The following is a 25,266-nucleotide window of genomic DNA, read 5'->3' on the forward strand; positions in this document are numbered from 1 at the left end:
AGTGGTCAACGGGGCAACCCCAGAAGCTTATTGTCTCAGGGTGAACAACACAACACCTAACCCTGGGATGGTTATTGATCACACTTCGTACCCCATCACCCTAAATCAGTGCGCCCCAGGGGGGAACAATGCCCTGTCAGTAACACTAGATATGTAATGAAACCAGAGTAATTCTATACTGTACAAACTGAGGAATCATCATGCAGCCCCCCACTCTAGGCCCTCAACAGACTGTCCAGTAGCCAACAGATGTTACAATTAAAGGACCAGACACAATAAGAGGCTCTACAGGGATCATTTATCACATAAGGGAACCAGCAACTGAATACATAAATCTTATCAGCTGTATATGTCCCAGCAGAAAGAGTACATTGTGCATCTATCTGCATCAAGACAATGTAAGTCTACAGTATACAGTATATGTATGAAGGTATACATCAGCTACAGTATACAGTATATGTATGAAGGTATGCATCAGCTACAGTATATGTATGAAGGTATGCATCAGCTACAGTATAATATGTATGAAAGTATGCATCAGCTACAGTATATGTATGAAGGTACATGTATGCATCAGCTACAGTATATGTAGGAAGGTAGGCATCAGCTACAGTACATGTATGAAGGTATGCATCAGCTACAGTATAATATGTATGAAGGTATGCATCAGCTACAGTATAATACGTATGAAGATATGCATCAGCTACAGTATGCATGTACATGTATGTACATGTATGAAGCTATGCATTAGGACGGTAGAGAAACTTTGCATGCCAATGGGACTGCTTACTGATTTTTGGTCAACTCCAGATGACCACGACTCTGATAGCTGCACACGCCAGGAATGGCTTACAAGTCTTACATGGATAGTTCTCACCGAGTATACAAGTACAAATTGATATTTTTTCCAGAAAATACAGAACTGGTTAAGATTACACTTTTTTTGACCGGCACAAAATAAGACATGATAAAATTTGAAACTTTGATGCACTGAGAATTAAGCTGTTTCTTTGGATGATTCAAGTTTGAACATCTGCATGCACATACACGCACATGTGTTATGTGGAGACAATGATATCAACATCTGAGCATTTGGAGGTAATTAAGTTCAGCGAATAATATAATTAAGATTAAAATAACAACTCCAGAATTAAAACCTCTTTGTGGGATATGGGTTCAAAAAAAGTTACACTGTATACAAGTAAGTGAACTAACTGAACTGCAAACAGCATCGTGGTGCGTGTCTAATTATTAACACCTGGCAACAATGATGATAATTAAGCACAAGAGGAGAATGTTATATTTATAGATTTAAACATTCTTGCTATCATTATTTCTAAGGCTCATAATTAGGATATTTTTCCCAACAAAATCACTCAAAGAACAAATAAAGTAACACCTCATTGCACATAGCACACCAAAGCCATATACACCTATTCTCTTTCTGGCAATCTACAGTACGTGAAATAGTGCACTTGGAGAAAACCTTTATGAAATGTACGACTTCACTTTTACATGTACGTAGCACCCTTTCCTCCAGATTAAAATTTCAGATTTTTTAAAAGAGATACTTTCTCACAATGTTGGCGGTAATCCAGACAAGCTGCCAGACACAACATCCCAGCCTCTTTACCACCCAGATGAGCTTACCATATACACACGTCGCGTAGCAGTTAGTAGTGTCATCTGTCACCACGGAATCTCCCAGTGAGAACCTGCGCTGCATCTGTATGTGTCCTCGTTATCGTCGTTGTCGTCGTTGCAGAGTATATATCCTAGGAGCACCACATCACAGACTGCAACTCTGACGAATGCGCCCCAAAAGATGCAAAGGCCAGAGAGAGAATCGGAATTCTAACAGGAAGTGAGGGCATCTCTGTGACTAGATTATACAGCCATTCCCAACAGTGTGTGGAGACTTTTTTCTTCGTGGGCTATAAATACTACCATGTATAAAAACAGCTATTGACTTCACAGAAACCACATGCTGCCGAGTAAAAAGCCAGATATCTTCCCTCATCAACTCTTAGTACAGAAAATAGCTCCACACTCATGCACGAGCCTCAATCCCTTCAAAAACACGCCAAGGATGCTCGGCCTCTTTCAGGGATGTGTATTCTTCTGTAGTATCTTCACTGCGGTGTTTTACACAGTCTAAGTACATACACATCAGATCTAATGCTATGGATACACAGATCTATACATGTGCATTATACATGTACATGTAGTTGTTTAATTCTTCATGTACATGTATATTTGTGCGTAGTATAGAAGTGATATAGCTTTGAGATCTGTTGACCTTGTTTCCAGCTAATTAGCTTCCACACTGTATTTCTGAAAGCCTGTCTGGGAAGAATGAAACAGATCTCAGATCTATAGCACCTTTATTATGCATCTTGCAAGTACATACAGCACTTGGAGCTGCTCATACAAACGGACATGACGGACAGACGTAAAGCCAATTTGGTGTCATCATTCACAAAGTACTGTATGTGCTAAGCTAAGAGAGACCATGTCTTTCAATACGGGCTTTACTGTACATGCTCTTGTATGAATAAACTCTACTGAGCTCCTTGCAATCCACATATCACAGCAAGCTGAAAATACATGTAGCATGTGTAATCAGTGAAGTTCTATCAAGAGGCAGAGGATAGCTCTGAATGAGGTGATCACAGCTACTGCACGTCTATAATAGAATACCAGGCAGCCTGCTGGCCAGGCCAAAACCTTGCTGGCTCAGCATAATTTCCCTCCATCATGGTCTATTTTCGGTTTCATTTATACTCGTCTGGTCTGGCTCAGTTTTGTTGTGTCAGCGCTGCCAGGCTGGGGGAGTTAAGCTGGGCCAGTCAGACTCCTGCCAAATTACATGCACACAGCATGTGATGCAGGTAGTGTACCATAGAGCCTGTATAAAGCAGCTTGCTCATACTGCCACACATGTCGGCTTCTTCAAAAACCATTTGGACTGGTAATGGAAAAAGGGCACCTGCCTGCATCTAAATCGCGGCCATGAACCAATGAGGCAATAAAATATCATGCCCAGATGAAGCGTTTCCTATCAGATCTAATAATTTGTAGCCAGGAAATGCTTGTCGGCCAAATCTCCACACATGTACATGATATTCATTATGTCGTAGAACAGATTATAGGCAGTTTGAGTATTGCCCACAAAAAAAAGTCATTATCTCCCCCTGAAGTCTAATTGAATCCAGCACACCATAAACAAGTCCTAATTAATACTGCAGTAACGCATAAATGTAGTGCATGACATGTACTTGGTAACCAGGGCAGCATTTCAGAAGCCAAATAAAGCACCATACACAATATACATGCTGACTGAAACCCTCACATCCCAGGAACTGTTATGTCATATTATTAATGACCGATATACCCAAATCTATGCTTTTAATTGGAAAAGCTCCACGGAGATCAAAAAGATTACTGAACATTATCATCATACAGTTTAATGGAGCAATATGCATTATCATATCAAATGTACATAATACATGTACGTATATTCGCATTGTTTGTGGTCCTGTATTACCGTCCACAAATTCTGCTGGCTACCTACAGGTATTAAAAATGTATGTAGTGACTCACTACCTGAAAATGTACAGCACGAGTATCTAATATGTTTGTAAACAAACTTATTTTCTATTTATTTGATAGTTCTCTTGTTGTCTGCTTGTCATATTCAACAAATGTTTCATTTATACATGTATTATCACACCTTATTTTACATGTGAAGGAAACAGGAGTACCCAGATTGAACCACTCTCATTTGCCAAGTTACTAGCAAACTCTCCCATGAGTGACACACATGTGACTGTCATATTTGTGGGAGTTGTGAGGTCTCTAGCGTACTTCATGACAGACCACTTAAGAGTTACGAGTACCATCAACCACTTAGTGCCACCAAGACCTGAGAAGAATGGGTTAGAGTACCATCAACCACTTACTGCCACCAAGACCTGAGAAGAATGGGTTAGAGTACCATCAACCACTTACTGCCACCAAGACCTGAGAAGAATGGGTTAGAGTACCATCAACCACTTACTGCCACCAAGACCTGAGAAGAATGGAACCAAGGGAATACCAAAAACTTTCCTCTGCAAGACTGCTGATGGAACCCTCGTCACATGGTCCCACTGACTGAAAGACAGACACCTTAACCATCTGACCAAGGCCTTCTCATTAATTAAGTGTAGATGTAAAAGCTGTGATACAAGTAAATGGTAAAAATCTTACATTACTTGTCCTTCAAACTACACACATGTGCAGTGCAACATGATCATAAATTACATACTCCAGCGTATACGCACATGTTTACAGAGCCCTATAAATCACACAGACATTTTTGTACAAGCATTCAATAAGAGTACGTTAAATGTTACCATCAGAAGACATGCCCACATGTTAAAAGCCTATGTCCTCAGATGCACTATAAACTGTCTATGATTCGATAACACTCATGTATGTATACACTGTATAATGACTCAAGTATGATTCAAGTTAGTCCCTTGGCATAAAATACCCACATGGTTGTGTTATTTTAAATGCTCGCACAAATAATAGCTGTGTATTTACGCGTATCTTGACACCCACATTAAGTCATCCATCATTGTGATTATCTAGGCAAGTGTCAAGCTCATATTTAATATCGGCATTTTATTTTCACTCGGCACTGAAACAATGTAATGAATGCTGGTTGGGTAAGGCCACAGTGCTCTCAGTTCTACATCCTACTTGTACATGTACTTTATGTAGAAGAGCAACAGAAAGTGTTAGCAGCAAAATACTATGCAGTCATCAGTCATGCACACCAAATGTTCTCTGTGGCATGCATGCTAACAGCTAGCTCACAATGAGCACACTTGTAGCAGGCATCCAGCATTCTGCTACCATCTACTCACTGGTCACACGGTGTAAGACACATTCCTATGTGCACATGTAATACATATACAACGCAAAGATACATGCATGTTGTACCATCTTACTGCAACATTCCTTTAGTATCACATGCACACCAAGTTAATCATGAACTACCAGGAAGCCTGTGAAAAACTTTAAGCCTGTCTGATACTGTGCAAACCTCCTGTGCAAGCACAAAAATAAAAAAAAAAAAACATGACGATATTTTGTATTTTGATTTATATCTCTGATTCTGTCCATACCAGAAGTAAAACTTTCTCAATTTCACTGGATATTTTTTATTAGTGGACTGAAATGTTCCTTAACCTGTTCGGTAGTTCGCTAACAAACATTCCCACACATGCATTAGCATCGGCCAGTTTTGCAGCAGTCTCCAAAAATTTATTGTAAGACTTCCCATCTCTTCTAAATTTTGGGACACCTGGTCTGATCATTTTAGCCAATATATACATGTATGTAATTCTAGCAGGAATACTGACTTTCTTTTTTTCTCACATGATTAGAACAACATACTCATGTCTTTACTTTTACAAAAGGCTTGTAAAGAAATGCAATATTCTATTTTAAACACTACTAATATCTGTACAAAATTTCAGATGAATAAGGGTGCCGTACATAAAAAAGTATTGTTGACTCTTTCTGGAGACCAAGATCAGTAAGAAAAGACCTGTATTTATTCTATGTACATGTATCTGTATGTATATAAAAATTAAATTTTGTTTTCTGGACATGCTAAAACTTTAGTTGGGTTCTTCAAACATTTTCACAGTTCTAGGGGTTTTCTGGAAAGCACTGTATCATTTTACAGCTTAAGACAGCAAAATGTTTTTTAATTTTGACAGCATTCAGGAAGCTTAATAACAGCATGGCTTGGAAACAATTGGTATTAATTTTAAAAAATGGCCTTGACAAAAACTGGTCAAGGCAGATATCTAAATTGATCAGAATCAATATCCCTGATTTTGAATCTACATGACGTCAATTCTATCTTCACACCAAAAACTGTATGTATGTACAGTGCATGTACATCTGTTGCTAAGATGCTCTGATCTCTTCCCGCCTGTCTCAAAATGGCATAGACGAAAGTCAGAAATATTGATCCAGGCAGTGCCTCCAATAAAATCGAAATGGAAGACTAAAGTACAGGCAGTAACAGATGTTTCATTTCGTCTTTTTCTTCTTCTTTTTTTGCCGATCATGTTGCCATGGTTTAATTGGCAGGCTGACTGATGGAGCTCTTAAGCCTAGTCTGAACCACATCTACAAATATACTGTTAGTATATTATTGTAACAGGTACTTATCACATTTCTACTCTCTAATATAAAAAATTCCAGCATTTGTTTTTTTTTTCACTTATGTCCCTATTACAGCAATTACACTGTACAGGCAGAACTGACAACAACTGACTAAAGGTAAATGATATATAACTTCCCCAAAACTGTGTATTTCTAAAGAAAAATAAATGTCAGGAGCTGAAACTTACAGTTTTCAAGTCAGAACATGTTCCCTTCTTTCAAACAATCCCCAAGACACATGTAGCTTTCTAACATCAATAGAACTCTCAGAACCAGGCAAACTTTGCAACTTGAGTGAATGAGTGAAATTTTAGGGTATTTACCATGCTAACAAGAAAGTCTGGATGTGTTCTGACTGACACACTTTTGGTTGTGTTAAGAGACTAGCTTCCTGGTGTACTGCATCTACATAGCCATGAGACAGGAAATTTGGTGCTGAGCCAGAAGGTTAAAGACTTTTATAGATTCAAATCACTGAGCTACTATGAAAACTAACCTGAAAATCGTGACAATTTAGGCTGCGGCGCTGTACTTCCTGACCCCAAAATCAATACAGCTCAGTTCATAAATATGCCAGACTAGTGGTTCATGAAATGTTACACAAACTTACATGAAATATGTGCACATAAAAACTTTAACAAGGAAACAACACACTGTGTAATGACCACATCATACCCATGATCTGTCAATTGATAACACAGGGTTTTTCCATACAGTTCATTCCATGTTATTTCTTGAGAAACCTATTTTATAGGTCTACACAGTACATCTATGAAGTGCCAGAAAACAATGTCAGAAGTTGACATTATGTACATTGTACATCAATACCATTGTTTAGCTCTACCTATAATGCTCCTTAAATGTGGCAACTTCAGAGTTTAAAGATTATAGATATATGTAGCAATGAAACTCTAAATGACTTTTTACAATGAGAAGCTTATATGTGTATCACTAAAGCTGTCTAATACTCTTTTTGAGCAGAAAGGTGCTCTGGAAAACTGGCCAGCTGCACTGTACCTAATAGACTGTACACTGTAATAGAAAATTAAATGAAGTACAACAGGACTGGCCAAAGTAGGCGGCTACCTGCTAAATTTTCTACAGAAGCAGCAGGCAGCAGGTACACATAGCTGGTAACTGACTTCTCATGAACCCACTGACAGTGACATGTAGTTATGTACAGGCAACCTCTACACTTAGACTCACAGGTCACTGCAGTCTGTCCACGACATAATAATAATAATAATAATAACACATATCTATCATAACACGGTAATCTTTCAAAAAGAATGGCAAATGTCAACTTGACCAAAAGACTAACCACAAGGAGCCAGCATGAAGGTTTCAGACATTTTCTGTAATCCTTGAATTCACAAATCCAAACAGTTCTCGCATCACAGGGATCACCTGAGTCAATACTGGATACAGCAAAATCCTCTGGATGTAGGATGTAACTCTTATAACTCAGCCATGTCCATTCACAGGTGGGACTGTTATATTGTCAATTAAGATGTTAACACTACTGCTCTTATTACTACAGTATATCCACAACAGACAGGTAGTAAGGACATCCTGTACCTGTCAAGGTGAGCACTGTCACAAAGCCATATCCAAAGCCATCCATTCTGGTAACAGTATCATGATCAGTGGACTAGCTAAGTGTATACTGTGTGCCTTAACACTGGTTACATTGCTTATGAAGTCAGCTAGCCCCCAGAGCAATAGCTGTACTGACTGATATCCCTGATAACTGGACTGGACACTGAGGCTGGCAGTAGTTGCTTTAAGCTTTGGCAGTCCCAACTGGCCGAGATTGGCCGCATGGATTATCAGGTGTACATACATATACTCTAGATGCTATATACAATTTAGGACATTTGCACATGAACAGTACAAGTCTACACTGAAGGATAGTATGGAATGAGCTTATCAAAGGGCCATACATGTAGTTCTATATATATGAAGGCACTGATGCAAATATTTGTGTAATTGGAGGGGGTGTCAAATACAAATTACTACTGTCTAAAAACATTGGTAATGTGTGAAGCCTTTATTCAACTATCATTCTGCTACAGACAGTAGGTTAATCTACTAATAACGTAAGTAAGTATATATATATATATATATATATATATATATATATATATATGTATGTATGGACCAGTCCTGGGTGCCCAGGAAAGGGACGAGCTTGCGCCCAGGACGAGTCCATACTACATAATATAGTAGGCGCTGGGGACTTACGTGTATAATTATATATATATATATATATATATATATATATATATATATATATATATATATATGCACATATACACACATAAACAAATAAGGAATACAATTAAAACTATTACATGTACATGTATTTTATAGTGTGTTTAAATTTATTTGATTGATGTTTATGGGTTATAATTATGAAACTCAGGGCAGAGGGCTGAGGGAAGAAACTGCATCTCGGGCTGGATTTGAATTTGCAACCGTTCATATAAATAATATATACTACAACTTGTCTATGGCACTGGCAGCCACATCAATGACTGAGTGAATTCTTAAATTCTAAACATTTTGAATTTAGAGGGATCTATAAATGTCAACCCTTCTACACATATGTAAACCAAAAGATCATAAGGTGGTCAGATGGTCTTGTAGGTTACATGGCTGATATTTCGATTCCGTGCCAACAGATGGCTATTCTGAAGTTCCAATATGCCATTAGTGCTAACTGATGGGTGGCTTTGTGTTCATTCCACAGATAGCAAGCTCTTGAGGCTCAGTGTCTCCAGCCACATGCATAGACTGTGCATGCATACATATATGCATACCACACCTGTATAACCAGCTACAGCTCCATGTCTGCAGGCATGTTTAATAAGCTTTGCCCAACTGACCACAAGAGACTGGTCAAGCTTTGTGCAATTGCTACGGGAAATTTACATGTGCTACTGGCAGCTCTCGAGATAACATCTGGTATTCCTTTGTTACAGCATTTGTCAAGCATAGTGCAATTGCACTGGAGAGTTTACATGTGCTACTGACCACTGGAGAGATAATATTTGGTAATACTGTTCTGTTAAGACTAGAGGTGGGGCAGTCGCAGATTAAGATAAGAGTCAACGTAGCTAATAGGTAGGTTAAACATGCACATTTTGAGTGACAGCAAGGCTAAGCAAAAGACAAGCGTGTAGGATAGTCAAATATCTGGCAACAGTAACATCTATTTTATGCTGAGTACTGTAACTCACCTAAACTTTCACCCCAAAAGTCCATTTTTAGCAATTAAATGTCATAAAATATTACTTCTGGAGCTGAATGTCTTAACATATATTTTTGTGTGTTGATTGCCAACAAGCTAAAATAAAGTGATACATGTCCTAGTCTACATGTATAAATTGGAACAATTTCAAAACTGTGTGTTTGTTAGAGGAGGTTGAGGTTGAGGTTGAGGTTGAGGTTGGGGCTCAGGGGAAAGAACGAGAGGTCACCACCAGAAGTAATCTACCTGTACCTGTAAAACAGAACATCTACTTGTTTTTAAAAAATCCATGCAGAACTTGGCTAAGAAAAAGGAATCATGCGCTGACTGGACCTGACCTCATATCCCCGACATTGAGAGGCTCCAGTGGAAGTCTGTACCACTGCCTGCCTACAATTGGCCTGTAACCTGCAAAAGCCAGGAAATCAGCGCGAAAAATACGTCATTGGCACACAATATTCCTTTATGACAGTAAGCGGAGGCTAGTGTCATTAGAAGGACATTTGTGACTGACAGAGCTGAGTCACCCAGTATCATCACCACAACCAAAGACTGTGATCAATGTCGACTTTGTCTTGGTTGCCCTATCATCTCTCTGATAATCTCACATCTCTACAGATTCAATGACATCTGGGCTTCCCAAATATCCACTGTACAGCTGGTACAGTACAGCAATACTGTACACTTCAAACTTAGGCTGCACATGCAAATCTTGCATGTAGAAATGCAATCCCTGCTTATTTCATGCAACCATAATTTGAATTATTTTAATTCCATATGTAGGAGCATGTTTTGATTTTGCACTCTGGCTTGCAATGTTTGTAAATTTATAGTGACATATTCAACCTAAATGTAGTATAATTTAAAAATTAAAAAACTAAACAAATCCAAATTAAAAAGGAGCTGGTGAAGAGCAACCAGATTGGTGAGAGACTTCTGAGTCATTGTGCTGCACTAGCGTGCTAACCACTCAACCATGGGTGGCCCCTTGAAAGGTTTTAAAGTCATCTTGTACGTGTAATTTCAACTTGTAGCTTTATCAAGTGCATCCTCAGTGACCCAGAGGTTTGCAATTTGTACAATTTGTACAATTTGCAGAGGCCTTGACACAGTTTTAAGTATCACGAAACATGTGCAGCAGGCTTGGATGCATAATACATGAGCATGCATCATAACACACACACACACACTGCAGCCGCTACAACCACATTCTTCTGTTACTACGGCCAGCCCAGTTCCTGGCACTCTGTTTGGCTGAAGTGCGTATCCAGTCTGTGAATGCCCAAGGAGATCGCCAATGATTGGTTGCCAGGTAATTTGTGTTTGGCCTTTTCAGGGTGCGAGCACTAAGTGATGACTCACTGATCAGATCGTGACCTAATTATGTCCCCTGATGAACTAAGACGATTGTAACGTGTACTTTTTGCTCTGATCAATCTGTTTGCCAGTGTTCACTGTTAGGCAAATGGTTGCGGATACAGGAAAGACCTTGGGCCAAGTTGCCGTGGCTCTGATTTATGAGTTAGGGATCAACAGATCTGTACAAATCTTCATCATGGAAGAGGCTCACCATACTTCCATTCAAACATCACAGTTACATGTAAATGTACATGTACAAAGAGACATGTAGCCTATTTGGTCAGGATGACGGAACATTATAAAAACATACAACTATTCTTAATCTTCTGATAAGCTGTGGTCTATGATACATACATGTACAATCCAGTTTTACCGACGTATTGAAATTTATTTATCTGATTGATGTTTTACGCCATACACAAGAAACATTATATTAAAAAGAAACAACTGCCTCAGCACTGTGAGGAAATGGTGTACATGCTTGTATATACATGCACATGTAGGTATGTATGTATTCAATAAGCTTTATGCAGTGACTTCTTGAGGCGTCCCTCATATACAATGCTCGTGTGATATATCCGGAAAAATGTACTGTGTATCTGATATAAAATTTCCTGAATGACTAAGTCACTAAATTTTCCCCTGTTGTGAGAGTTCTTAGAAAGATGTTTTGAGGTTTGTGAGAAAGTTAGTTTGACACTGGAAAACTATAAGCGTAATATTTTAATATATTTATTTGCCTATAAAAGTACACTTTCTCGTGTGAATTTTACAATGTTTAAATCTTGCAGGTTACTAGTTTTGTGTACTGGCTGATTAACACAGTTTGGCACATATCTGACACAAATAATGACAATTTTTAGAATATTTAAGCATTCAGGACCCATTTTTACAAAGCGGCTTACAATATTTTGTACGTCATTATTCCTGTACCATTGTCTAATGTGTGCGATTATCGGAAATTATCTCTTGTGAGACTGGGCCCTGGACTATACCACACGTACATGTAGTTTTGTGTTCTGTTCAATTTAGCCTGGCACACATCAGATACAAATGAGGTGATATTTAGACTATTTACTCCTTCCTGATTACCAGCTTTGTGTTCTGCTTGATTAAGCCTGGCAAATCTCACAGGGTTCTTCTGTAATCTAAGACCTGAGTCTCAGTGGGAGCCACTGACGTTAACCTCTGACCTTTCTCATCCCGACCTTTCATGGGCAGCGCTCCAGCTGCTGAGGGTTTGTGCGTGCCGCATGTACAGGTTGCTACACACGTAAGTCAAACGCAGGTATTTCTGGAGCTTTACAGCAGGTGGATTTTCACAGCCACCTTCACCTGTTTTTTTTTTTTTCTCTTTTCTCAGACATTTTCACTAGAACTACAAGCCTACACGTACATACTGTATGTGAAGCCACTGCATTTTTCCATGTGTATATATACAAGCATGTAACATGTCATATTTCCCACAGCAACAACAACAACATCCAATAATCCCCTAATTATGCCCACACAGATATAGGACCAATGTCATCTAAGGAGTAACACATGTGTTCAACTACAGAGCTTAGCTTACTTATTTTTTTGTCAAGGAACCAACTAGTCTCCATAGTAGACATGTGTTGAAGGCTGGAGAGAACCATGTGTCCAAAGACAGAACCTTGAGTCCACAGGCAGATTCTCCTGTGTACAAAGTCTGTCTTTGTACACAAGGGAATCTCTTGTCTTTGTCCAGATAATATACTCCTCGGTAAACGAGGATTCTTCTCATTACTATTAGCCTAATTTTTCAACCTTTTTGAGTACGAAAGAACAAACTTCAGCTCAATTTAAGCATATTTTTAGTTTGATTCAGGACAGGAAACCACATTGTGGATTAGCAAGTTTCTGGGCTTCACCTAAAGTATAAATCAATCAGCGTACACAGAATTATGCCTTCATGCTTGAACTAACACGTACATGTAGCAAAGATGCGAAAAGGTTGAAGAATTACAGTACATGTAACATCACGCATCCTTGTACACCCTTATGCTTAAGTTCTTTTGCTAGTGCATGTTTAAGCTGTTACTTTTTAAGAATTTAAATGAACAGTTAGAATAAAAATTAATTGAGGTAAACTGACCACCACAGACTTTTACTGGCTATGTGTGGCCGTTCGCCGACTGTCACACTGTCATTGCTGCTCTGGTTTTACTCTCTACATGTATGTTGTAGCCGTATTTCACCTGTGCGACCATTTGCCAACTGTCACAATGTTGTTGCTGGTCTGGTTTTGCCCTTCATGCTGTAGTCTTTCATATTATGAACATGTAACTTACCTCTGCTTAGATCACCTGGTCTGAGGGTAAAGAACCGATGCCGAGGGGTAGGAGGTCGGCTTGTTACAGGTGAGCTCCAGCGGTTTGTATCCATTGTAAATACCAGATGAGCTTATACACAGGTACTATTTTCACCACGGCCACATAATGAAAGCGTGCATGTAGAAATCCATCCAGTTGGCGCTTCAAAAGCACATGTACAGGGTCAAAACAATTATTTCATAATAGTGGCAATTAAACAGAGTTGTCGACTGAAACTAAAATGAATGTATTTGATTTTGGTCGACATCAAAAGTTTACCAGGAAGAAATGTGTACGTCAAATAACCTTAATTACGGCCAACTCCTGTTCCTGTGTACATGTGCAGGTAATAAAGGTGCAAAGATAGGTTTCAGTACGTCAATGCATACATATGCACATGGATTTACCCGCCAATGTACCATAATTGCAAGAAATCTCCATCACACATATATATGTCCTGTTAATAGTCCAACAATACATGTACATACAGCTCAGGTAAAGACACCCAGTACCCTGTGAAAGTACTTGACATATATCAGGTAATCCCAGCTAAATGAACGTATTCAATTAGTACTTGTCACAGTGAACAGCCACACAATTCATCCATAATCCTTTTAGAAAGTTTAATAGCGAGCTGTCAACTGAATCCTCCCACAAAACAAAGCTTGCTAATTGACTTCAATAAACTGGGATAGACAGGTAACGACCATCCTGAAAGCCTCCAGGTGTAATGATCAAATATAACGTTGCCTCGTCTCACTTCACAATCAGACTACAGGTCGCTGGAAGGATAGCACAAGGAGTTCCTCCAGATGTAATCCGAAGAAGAGGTATAACCCAGTTTTTCTGGCAGACGCGTAAACATGTCAGCTATTGTAAACTAACGATCACTGTTCACCTGAATAGAAACTCAGGCAATGAAGCAGGGTCTTGTGTCTTGCTAAAGACTAATAAAGTTAACCCCAAGACTCCTTAAGTCTGACAGTTGGTGCCCAGATCAGGAGTTAGGAATGGCCACTTCACAGGTAAACACTCACCTGTAATCAAGCTACTTCACACCTGAGTTAAGCTTACTTAACTCCTGCTGTCACACACAAAGGGCTTGCACACCTGATGCCTGTGATAATACATGTGCCCACAGTATAGCTACCTGTATCTATACATGTAGAGTGCTTTCCTATCACCTTGAAGAAGGTGAAGATAGTGGAGAGTATAGGCAGAGGTACATGTACAACAAAGCCAGCTAAGCTTGATCTTTTCTTTGCCCTCTGTAACAGATGCACCTTGTAACGGCCCAAGCTAAGAGTTCCTGCAGTAGGGTGGTCCACTGCTGCGGCTAGGTGGATGTTAAGACCTGTTGTAGCTTGTTTTTACAGGAAGACTAGTCCAGTGGGTATGGTATACACATCATTGTCAAACTAATGCATTACACCATCAGTCAACTTTAGAGCTCTTCTAACAATAAATTTCCCAGCTATATCTCTGTTTGGAGATGATAACGAATCTCGCAAAGTCATGTACACAACATGTGCATACCATCTATCATAATTCATAAAAGCTTTTTTTTTTTTTTGGTCTGGAAGAAACTAACTTAGAGAAATAGGGATCTTTTTGTACGAAACATAATTTTACCTTGGCACTTTCAGGTTTGCTATATCCTTAACGAGCAATCTGACACCTGGGAACATACCTGTGCCATGTTATAATGAATTATGCCAGGTTATATACATGAGCAACAATGACAAGTATGACAAGTGGGGCTAAGGCATTACACCTGTGTGCAGACCGTATAAATACTGTAAGTACCCTGTCTGTCACTCAGTCAGCGTGACATGAAGGTATCAAAGTAGCTATACCTGTTTGTAGCGACTTCACAAAAGCCACAGGTATTCCCAGCTGTGAACACGTGAAGAAAAGTGTCCATTCAGCAGGTTCGTCATCGCTGTGGTAAGAGCAGAATCCATTCACCAATCACAAACACCTGCGGCCATGGTAACTGTGTATTTAAATTTCTCTGTCATCTTGCTATTAAAACGTCAAAAGAATTTTCTCAACTTTCTGGTTTTTTTGTATACCTGGATCCTTCACTAGAACAGGTACATTGTATAAATGTTACATGTAAGTCATCTAGGACATGTTTCTGACATGGATTTATAAGATATTGTGGAAATGAAGGTCATCTGCGCAAGTTGTTCAGGCTTTCCACAAACGTAAAACTTTTTCTTTTTTTTTTTAACAATGGGCTCACAAAGTACACGTGTACATGTACAATATGTTCGTCTATGTATAGAAGTCATCAGTACTTTTGTACAGGCAATTCTGCTGATCAATGATTCAATGTGTCTCAAGGTACAATAAATACACATTTGTATGCTTTATTCACAATTTCACCATTAGACTTTTTCTAACATACATGTAGATGTACACAGATACGTATAGATGTATATGATGGGCAAGCTGCTCAAAGACAACTTTCAAGCTTTCCATATTGTATATCCATCCTCATTACGCCTAAATGAACTATTCAGCTTGAACTGAAATTTGCCACTAAGGCACAAAAACAAAAACATGTAGCTTATGTCATCTAGATGGCTTCTACAGAGTGATGTGAACAGGTTGGTAAACAGCAATTCAACACACTGGAGAATTTCGGAACATACACTCCGGCAGCAGCAACAACAACAACAAACTGTTTGACATGACTGTTAACACCCACTTTGCGTGCTGAGGTTTGAGTTTCCTCATTTTTCTATCAGAGACCACTGCTGCTGCCACACCATGGAGGCTGCTACTGCAGCCATCAGGGATGGGGTTAAGAGCGGACAGAGGTTGTTACTGACACGCTGGGTAAATACCACAGTTAATGGTCTCTAGGAGAGACTTCTGGATATACATGTGATGATTCTGCAGCAGGTTTACTTCCTTTTTCTACCTGAAGACAACAACAAACTCATTATATAATCAGGCCACATGAATGCGATGTGTGGTACCAGAAGCTATGGCATGTACATGTACTGTTAAGTGAGTGAAACATGAAGCCACTCTGTGCGCATCCAGTGCATCCTCTCACCACTTTAATCTTGAATTCTATTCCAATTCATGTACATGTACTTTGTTTTAAAGCAGGTCAATATTCTTCATCTGCATGTACCAGTAAATGATTCTTTACCCACATGAATCCCATCATACACGCACGCATGAGATTAAATAGAGTAACTGAACCAAAAATTGAGTACAAATTCTTATTTCAATTCTCTATTCTATTTTGATTCATACAAATGGCATTTTGTTTCATAGCAGGTCTACATATGTTCTCTACACCCTAAACCTTTACAAAACTGGTACTGAAAACACAACTCGGACCAAATGTATCCTTCAAAATGACACTACTTGAAGTTAATTATCATGAGTGAATGAAGGTGTACCACGACATGAGTGTGTTCCACATACTCTCGCCAACACGGGTTCTATTCCCATGTATGTCAATTCGTTTCAGAGCACATCTAAATCCTTCCATCTACCTGCAGACCATTGTTGATCATACACATTATTAAACTGAAATGATTTCCTCACACATGTACTGCATAAATTTGCCAAAGTGATGGAACGAAACATTGTGCTCATCATGTGAAAGTCGCTAATTTGGATCTGACTTTTGTTCCAACTTACACATACAGTGTACATGCTTATAAATTTGCCCTTTATGGATACCAGATCAGTATCCTGTCATATCTATCACGAAGAGCTTAGTGACTTACCAGATCAGTATCCTGTCATATCTATCACGAAGAGCTTAGTGACTTACCAGATCAGTATCCTGTCATATCTATCACGAAGAGCTTAGTGACTTACCAGATCAGTATCCTGTCATATCTATCACGAAGAGCTTAGTGACTTACCAGATCAGTATCCTGTCATATCTATCACGAAGAGCTTAGTGACTTACCAGATCAGTATCCTGTCATATCTATCACGAAGAGCTTAGTGACTTACCAGATCAGTATCCTGTCATATCTATCACAAAGAGCTTAGTGACTTACCAGATCAGTATCCTGTCATATCTATCACAAAGAGCTTAGTGACTTACCAGATCAGTATCCTGTCATATCTATCACAAAGAGCTTAGTGACTTACCAGATCAGTATCCTGTCATATCTATCACAAAGAGCTTAGTGACTTACCAGATCAGTATCCTGTCAAATCTATCACGAAGAGCTTAGTGACTTATCAGAAATCTGAAAAGTGTGTTCATGAATCTATATTTTGTCTTTTGCTCTGGATGTAACCACACAGAATAATACCATCTGTATTCCTATACATGTCCACAGGATGTTGGGTGACATGTTCTGCAAAAGGGTCTGGAGTCAACGGTTAAAGCCTCTTGATTCTAATCTGAACGACAAACTGCACGCCATCGGCACAGTTACATCATCTGTGATCTTATTATCAATGCGCAAGAGGTACAGCATTTACAAAGGAAGGACCTATACAAGTGTGTGAGAAGAAAACATGTATAATATATGGAATATATGCACAGTATCATCTGGATATAAATCTGACATGGATAAGCAGTAAGCTTTATATTAAAGCGCTTTTCTGCATTTGCAACTTGGTATGGCATTTACATGTAACTAAGCCCACTTGTGTATTTGACATGAACATGTACATGTATGCCTATCTAATCAAAAAGAAAATAATTTCACTGGACTAGCATTAAAAAAAGTTTGTTGGGCCCATTTAGAATGACCTTCCAAAAGGGCCCTATACTTTAATTTTTTTGGATTGCAGTTTTAACAGAAGTTTCATTTTTTTTTTTTTAAGTTTTATACTTAATTTCTTTAAACTCCCAATCTTCCCCCCTCCCTCCATACCAGCCTGAATTACTTTTTTGTGATATGGTTTTCTCGTGTTCAATAAAAACCAGCCTTTGTCATTCAACAATGGAAATATGAATGCACAGTTGTATTTCTGTGTAACAGTTGAAGTTTTCTAAGAACTGACTGAATGTATAAGTGTACATATAAAATGCAGGAGTTGCTAAATTTACTTCTAAGAACTGACTGAATGTATAAGTGTACATATAAAATGCAGGAGTTGCTAAATTTGGGCTGTATAAATCTACCCACATACATGTACATGTGTACACATTCTACAGTGCAATCAATTATATAAGTACAGGGCCTTGTAGGTAATGTAGGTGTATATATTCTCTGACAAATGTTCATCCCACACACCTATGTAGAAGGTAGTGAGCCTTGTACTCTGTGTGTACAATAATGCAATGTTAGCTCGCTTACAGTTTCATTGGGCTTTGACTTCATCCACACACTGTACAATCACACAGGCTGTTATAAATAAGGCGTAATTATCAACACTGTGTTATGCACATTTGCCGTCATTGCCATCAATTAAAGTCGCATATATTTGAGGGGTGTGACTGAAGGCTAATAGTAAATCAAGACCGGTATTCCATGAACTGAATGTTTGTCAGGTTTGCTGTGTCCATGAACTGCCCTATTTCACCCGAAATTTGGTACATAAAAATGCACTTTCAGAAGTACATAATGACCTTAAAAAGATACCTTTCATGTCAACATTTAAGTTTTTCCGATAAGAAATAAATCTAAGTGACAAAATAAAAAAGTGACACCATTAAAGTGGATGAAATCAATCAGAGGCAAGGAAAATGTGTCCCAAGAAGAACGCTGAACTTCATGTGAAATCTTTATTTATTTGATTGGTGTTTTATGTCGTATTCAAGAATATTTGACCTTTACGACGCCGGCCAGCATTATGGTGGGAGAAAACCTGGTCAGAGCCCCAGGGGAAGCCCAGATTGTTTGCAGGTTGCTGCCAGGCCTTCCCACGTATGGCCGCAGAGGAATTAAGCATGCATGAGCTGGGCTTGAACTCACAGCCACTGCATTAGTAAGCCCTCTCCCACCCACCCATGTGAAATACTGTATACCTGTATTTATGTACATTTGCATATATGCCGAAGGTTATATATTTCATAACTACTCCAGTAATTAATACATACATACATGCAAATAATATTTATAGAATAATTAAAGTCTGTCTGAAAAAAAAAAGCTAATGAGCTTATCTAATGATGAGTATCATTATGTGGCTGATTAGAATAATTTATAACTTGTTATCTGAGGATTGGAATTGTGTGTTCTGTACGAAATTCTCTTTGTTTCTATCTTAGTTTGCAAGCCTGTGAAACTTTTGTCAAAAGAAATCTACATATGACCGAGACAAACTTTCTTACATCATACATATAAATGCAGGTAAAACATGACTTAGTGGTTCCTTCAGGCCTTAATATAATAAACAAATACATATAAATTAATAATATTAAATATAATAAACATTATTACGTGTCTACATGAATCCTGATAGCCCGCTTTGTCTACATGGTCTGCATACCACTGTATATATCTACATGTACAAGTATGTGTGTCTTTGTATTGTCTTGTATCACCTTGAAATAATATAATCAACCTCAGCAGACAATCTAGTCATACACTGTACATGTATATCCCTGGAAGGTCTTCATATAACTAATACATGTAGAGTACAGGTCGATCATCATGCTGTCTACAACTGCATTCACTGTGAATGTACACGTATATGCCCATCATATCAGTAATCTAGTCATTATCTATTAACACTGCCCTTAAGCTGGATACCTGGCCAGGTGATTATCATTCATGTGACACCAGGTAAGGAGGTAAATAGGTATGAATGTCGAGGCCAGTTGTCATGTCCAGCCTAGGGTCCAGATGACCACAGCTGATAACTCTGCTGACCACTGGCTAAATTATCTCAGCGGTCAGACCACAAAGTCCATGTAGCATGTACATGTACCCCTTGCATGTACCATGTACATGTACATATCATTGTGTCTGGATGGGATCCTAATTAATCGTAAATACCACAATTTTACAACTAGCCGGCATGCATTCATCCACTTGTAGTCATACTATGTTTAATATTTATTTATTTCTCTGACTGGTGTTTCAAACCAAACTGAACAATACTTCACTCATACCGTGGTGACCAGCATTATGGTGCCCTTTGACATGTGAAAAGTTGGTGGACCACTGACACATGTACCTACTAGTTTACAAGTGACCCTGTTTGCGGTCAGCCAGCCACACTTGTGGTGGTCATCTGCACCTAGTGACCCCTTCTGATCAGCTGACTGGACAGCCCATGTCCTTGAGTGACCAGGTCACCAATAACTCAGACTGCTGACCAATAAGGACTGAGGTCAGTGGCCACAGTCATACATGTACATGTACACTGCACCTCTTTTCCACAAACACCACAGGAGCATCATTAAAAAAATGTTCGTTTTAATAGAGTAACACAACCTATCCTCCAAGAAAGTTTTTATTAGGGTATTGATTAAACTCCCCCACCCCTCACAATGTTGACTTCTTTAAAATCCTTACGTTTTCCATTTGCTACCAAACTGATCATCCTTTTTCTAATGGGGTAACGACCCAAAAAGTATTTTGAAAGGGCAGTTTATAATCCTCAGAAAATAAAATCACCATTGTTGAACCATCCATTTGTTAAAGAGATGTATATATCATACATACACATGGCTGTTTAAAGAAAGTGTCAACAATAACATATCAACTCACCTGTGTTAATGATACAGGTACAAGCAAATGTGGATTTGTTTTTCCACAGTACTCTTACATATTAATATCTATAATGGGACTACAATTAAAAGTGAACAATGTGTTAATATAGTGTTTTTTACCTACACGTACAAAAGTTTGGTATTATTTTTAGGGACACAGTTTGCTTGATTCTGATTGATTCATCCTTTCTATAGGGCCACTTAGGAGACACATTTAATTTTTTATCTGACCAATTTAAGTTATTGCTATCAAAATGAATACGTCATTTTAAGGTTTATATGTGTTAGTGAACGTTTATATTTCCATGCCAATCTTCAGGTGAAATACAGCAGACTGTATTACATGATAATATAGCGGATCAATAGCTTCTGATGAAATGATCTTTTGATACGAGTCCTACATGTAGGTGTATTCAATTACCTGTCATACATGCAGGTAAATACAGTGTAGCTTGATCATCACTGTACACTAATTAGCTCACCTTGTACTCAGCTCCACACAGAGAAATGTGTTTGGACATTACACATGTAAACATGTTAAAGTTCACACAATCACGCTTGGTATACAATATTCACAATACACATTAACACCTTCCCAGTGGGACTGATACCAGCAGACCTAATGAGATGACACACCTTAATTAGTCTGATTGATCTTATAAGCTCCCTCGTTAACGATCAGGTGTTAAGTGCTTATGTACATTTCAGCCACGTAAAGACTGCTACAGCTGTAAAACGGACAAAGAAAAACTTCATACCAGAGGCAATATTACTAATTAACTAATTACTTTTACCATAATATTTACTTCATTTTCCCCACAATTACTCTCCTGGGCCCGGGATCATGAAACGATCTTAGATTTATGCCATAATTTCAAATCACTTTAAAACTGTAATTCTTTCGGTAACAAGGTCAAAATATTGCTTAACAATGTAAATTCTGGGTAAGTTATTGTAAAATGAATTTCAACTAAAATAATGAAAAGGAACACACCAAGTTAAATGAATGAAATTTTGACTTAAGCCTAAGATCAATTCGTCTTAGATCTCAGGGCCAGAACTCATTCTGAGCTAATAAAAGTTTATTTAGCCCTAATTAAGACAGTATAGATAAGTATATGATATGGAATGACCCAGAGAGGATAATTATTAACCACTGCACAATGTCAATCTGTTTATAATCTAACAGCAAATTACAGTCATGGTATGCCATGCAAGAAATAAATGACCTCAAAACGTCACATTCTTCTAATTTTGAACCCACATTTTCTGGTTTCAACAACACAAATGTTTGACAAAAATTTTCAATCTACATTTTCTGACTTAAGCTATATTTATTTTTCACAAAAATGCCAAACAATGTTAAAATAAGTAAATATACAACTATTTACATGTATCTCACTGGTGTTTTACACTGTACTCAAGGACATTTCACTTATAGGTCTGCAAATTCCATGGGGAAACACACAACCATCTGCAGGATGCTAGCACCTAACACAACAAGTATATGGAGTATGACCATGCCAATGAGGGAAATTTTCTTAACTAAAGCATAACCAGGAGGAAAATATTACCTGACTCACCAGGGTGTCTTCTGACCATGGTATCAAGGAGTGGCTGGTATTCAAGTGAAACACCAACAGATTAATTGGTTACATCAGAAAAACAAAACGACAGTGGTGTAAGCCCCTTGTCTGCTTTTATCCGTGCAGATCTCCCGATGTGCCTACTGTACGTACACAAGTACAATAAGCCTTTGTGCGCACATGTAAGTATTCTTGGCTGTCAGATGTACATGTACTATGACATAAAGTCACATTTGACATGTACATCTTAGTACAGTACAAATGATGACACAACACTAACACATAGACATGGGGCATTTGATTGGTCAATCACCCATAAAATCTAGGTTAGTGTATGAGTTAAATCCGGAAAAGACTAATTTTAGAAAAAAGAGGAAAGTGGAGCACTTAACAGATGGCAAGTGAATTTATAAAAATCTTTCATAAAAAAACCCTGAAGAATTGTAATTTGTTACACGAAACTTGTGATAACGATTTAGATTATATTTCAACTGCTTTTTTTTAAAAGTGAACATCAAACAAGGACATTATTACATATATGTCAGATGGTAATTTATAATAACAAAGCATTTACCATAACAACATTAAAAGAATGACTGAACAAAGTCAAACTACATAAAATGAATCAAGGAACAAAGGATCTTTTCATGTACTATTGAATCACAAATCCTTGTACACTCAAGGCCTCACTAATCAGTCAGAGCTCTGAAGTACCATAACACTGTGAATATTTTTTTGTGTGCACAGCCAAGCACTACAGGATCAAAGCATTTACTCAACGGGAAGTGTGTCATACTTAAGTAGGTCTACCACTACTCAGTTCCTCTTCATCGAGTCGGCAGGGCGCATCTTGATTTACAACCACTTCATGTACCATAATGCACAATACATCACATCTAGTAAACACAAGTAAAACCACAAAAATGGGTTTTAATTTCATTAAATACTACATGTGAAGAAAATCAGTTTTATTTTCTGGCTAACACTAGTTATCAGTAAACATATATATTGATATACAATTCTTGAAAATAAATTCAAGATCTTCAGAATTCAGAATAAATAAAATCTTCTTCACAAATTATTGATACAAAGTATTCCAACCATCCAAGAATGGTTCAATGATCTTCTAAGGATTCATATACACGACCATAAGCTGTTTATTTGTCAAAACTTCTTTGTTTTTTCTGGCAGAATTGACAATATAATGCATTACAATGCCATCTGGTACATGCAGATGTACAAGATCATCCTCTACAAAGAGTGACAAGATGCTATAAAGAGTGGCAAGATGGTATGAAGAATGACAGGATGGTACAAAGAGTGACAAGCTGCTACACAGTGACAGGATGGTACAAAGAGTTAAAAGATGCTACAAAGAGTGGCAAGGTGCTACACAGTGACAAGATGTTAAAAAGAGTTAAAAGATGCTACAAAGAGTAGCAAGATGATATAGATAGGGGCAAGATGCTACAAAGAGTGGCAAGATGCTACAAAGAGTGTCAAATATGCTACAAAGAGTGGCAAAGATGATATAAAGAGTGGCAAGATGGTACATAGAGTGACAAGATGTGACAAAGAGTGGCAAGATGGTATAAGGAGTGACAAGAGTTACAAAGAGTGGCAAGATGGTATAAGGAGTGACAAGAGTTACAAAGAAAGGCAAGATGGTATAAAGAGTGACAAAATGCTACAAATGGTGACAAAATGTTACAAAGGGTGACATGTCAAAATAAAACAAAACAAAAAAACAAAGGCTCAGCTTCAAAAGAATTGACATTTTACACTGAGGCTGAAAGGTCCACAGTTAAAGGAGAAGAAAATTTAAATATCAATCAAATAACATTGAAAAAAGTATGCATTTCCTCGCAGGTGCATGCCATAAAAAACATTCTAATATGTACCTCAAGTTGATAAATTACAAATAAAGTCAGCGCCAACATCTGCTGTGGGCGACTCATTTTGCCTAAGAACTAGTCCTGAAGTCTTCTGTGTTAGGAGGAGAATTGCCGTTGGAAACCGTCGAAGTGCGGTAGAACTCTTCTTCCCAGAAGGTAGTGAACACTACAGTTCGTTTTCCACTTGACGAACGGGAAACCTGAATATTGGACGTAAGTTCCGAGTTTACACGAACATGCCGGCAGTTTTAACGACTTGCATTGGCTCAGAGGCAACACACCCCCAGCATAAATTACAGGGTGTTAAAGATGGAGGATGTGATGGACAGCGATTTATGCCAGCTTTGCTGTATTCAGGCTTTATGTGTATGGCGAGGAGAAAATCGCAAAATTATGCAGCACCAGCAGATAGAAAAAAATGTGCTCTTTTCAGCCTATAGTGTCATACTTTTAAGTTTTCTTCTCCACTAAGACTTAAGACTGCCTCCCCTCTCCTACCAAATCTACATGATAAATACATGCTAGTATATAATTCCTTTTTTCCCCGGTCTCGCTAAAGAAAAAAAACAGTCCCTTTCAAAGAGCTCAGTAAATGTGTGAAACAGAACTGTCCAAATAGAATTCCAGGGAGTAAAATGTCAATGATGTCAACAGACAGCTGCTTGTGTTATCCTCTTGACCACCAGATGGCGCCACTTGAGGGCATGCTTGGAGAAAACACAATGGCATCTGGAGATGATGAGTCCAGAAGCACATCAACACTACTCCATCCCAGGTGACATTTAGCTTGACCTTTAACCCTCAATCGCAAGGGGTCTGCCTTCACATGTATGACCCCGGGGAAGAAATTCCCTCATATTAGCCGAAGAGTGACCATCCACAACATCCCGAGGAGCCAGCAAGACTGACCAATCATTTCCCTCAAAACTGTGGCTGAGCAAAAATC

The 25,266-nt window shown here is 38.4% G+C and overlaps 1 protein-coding gene across 3 annotated transcripts in view; it reads right to left on the reverse strand.

Annotated features, from left to right (window-relative positions):
• The window catches only part of LOC135481095 (rap guanine nucleotide exchange factor 1-like), a 97,060-nt gene that overhangs the window by 57,292 nt on the left and 14,502 nt on the right, over positions 1-25,266 (reverse strand). For 2 of the 3 annotated variants that reach the window (XM_064761028.1, XM_064761027.1), the window contains exon 1: positions 13,159-14,054. The exons of the other annotated variant lie outside the window; for it this stretch is intronic. In XM_064761028.1, the coding sequence (XP_064617098.1) occupies positions 13,159-13,252 (94 nt within the window). In that variant the 5' untranslated portion in view covers positions 13,253-14,054. Of the gene's footprint in view, positions 1-13,158; positions 14,055-25,266 lie in introns of those variants that run through there. 3 annotated transcript variants of the gene reach the window in all.

This window comes from Liolophura sinensis, chromosome 13, assembly GCF_032854445.1.
Source record: "Liolophura sinensis isolate JHLJ2023 chromosome 13, CUHK_Ljap_v2, whole genome shotgun sequence".
In the NCBI taxonomy this organism is placed as follows: domain Eukaryota; kingdom Metazoa; phylum Mollusca; class Polyplacophora; order Chitonida; family Chitonidae; genus Liolophura; species Liolophura sinensis.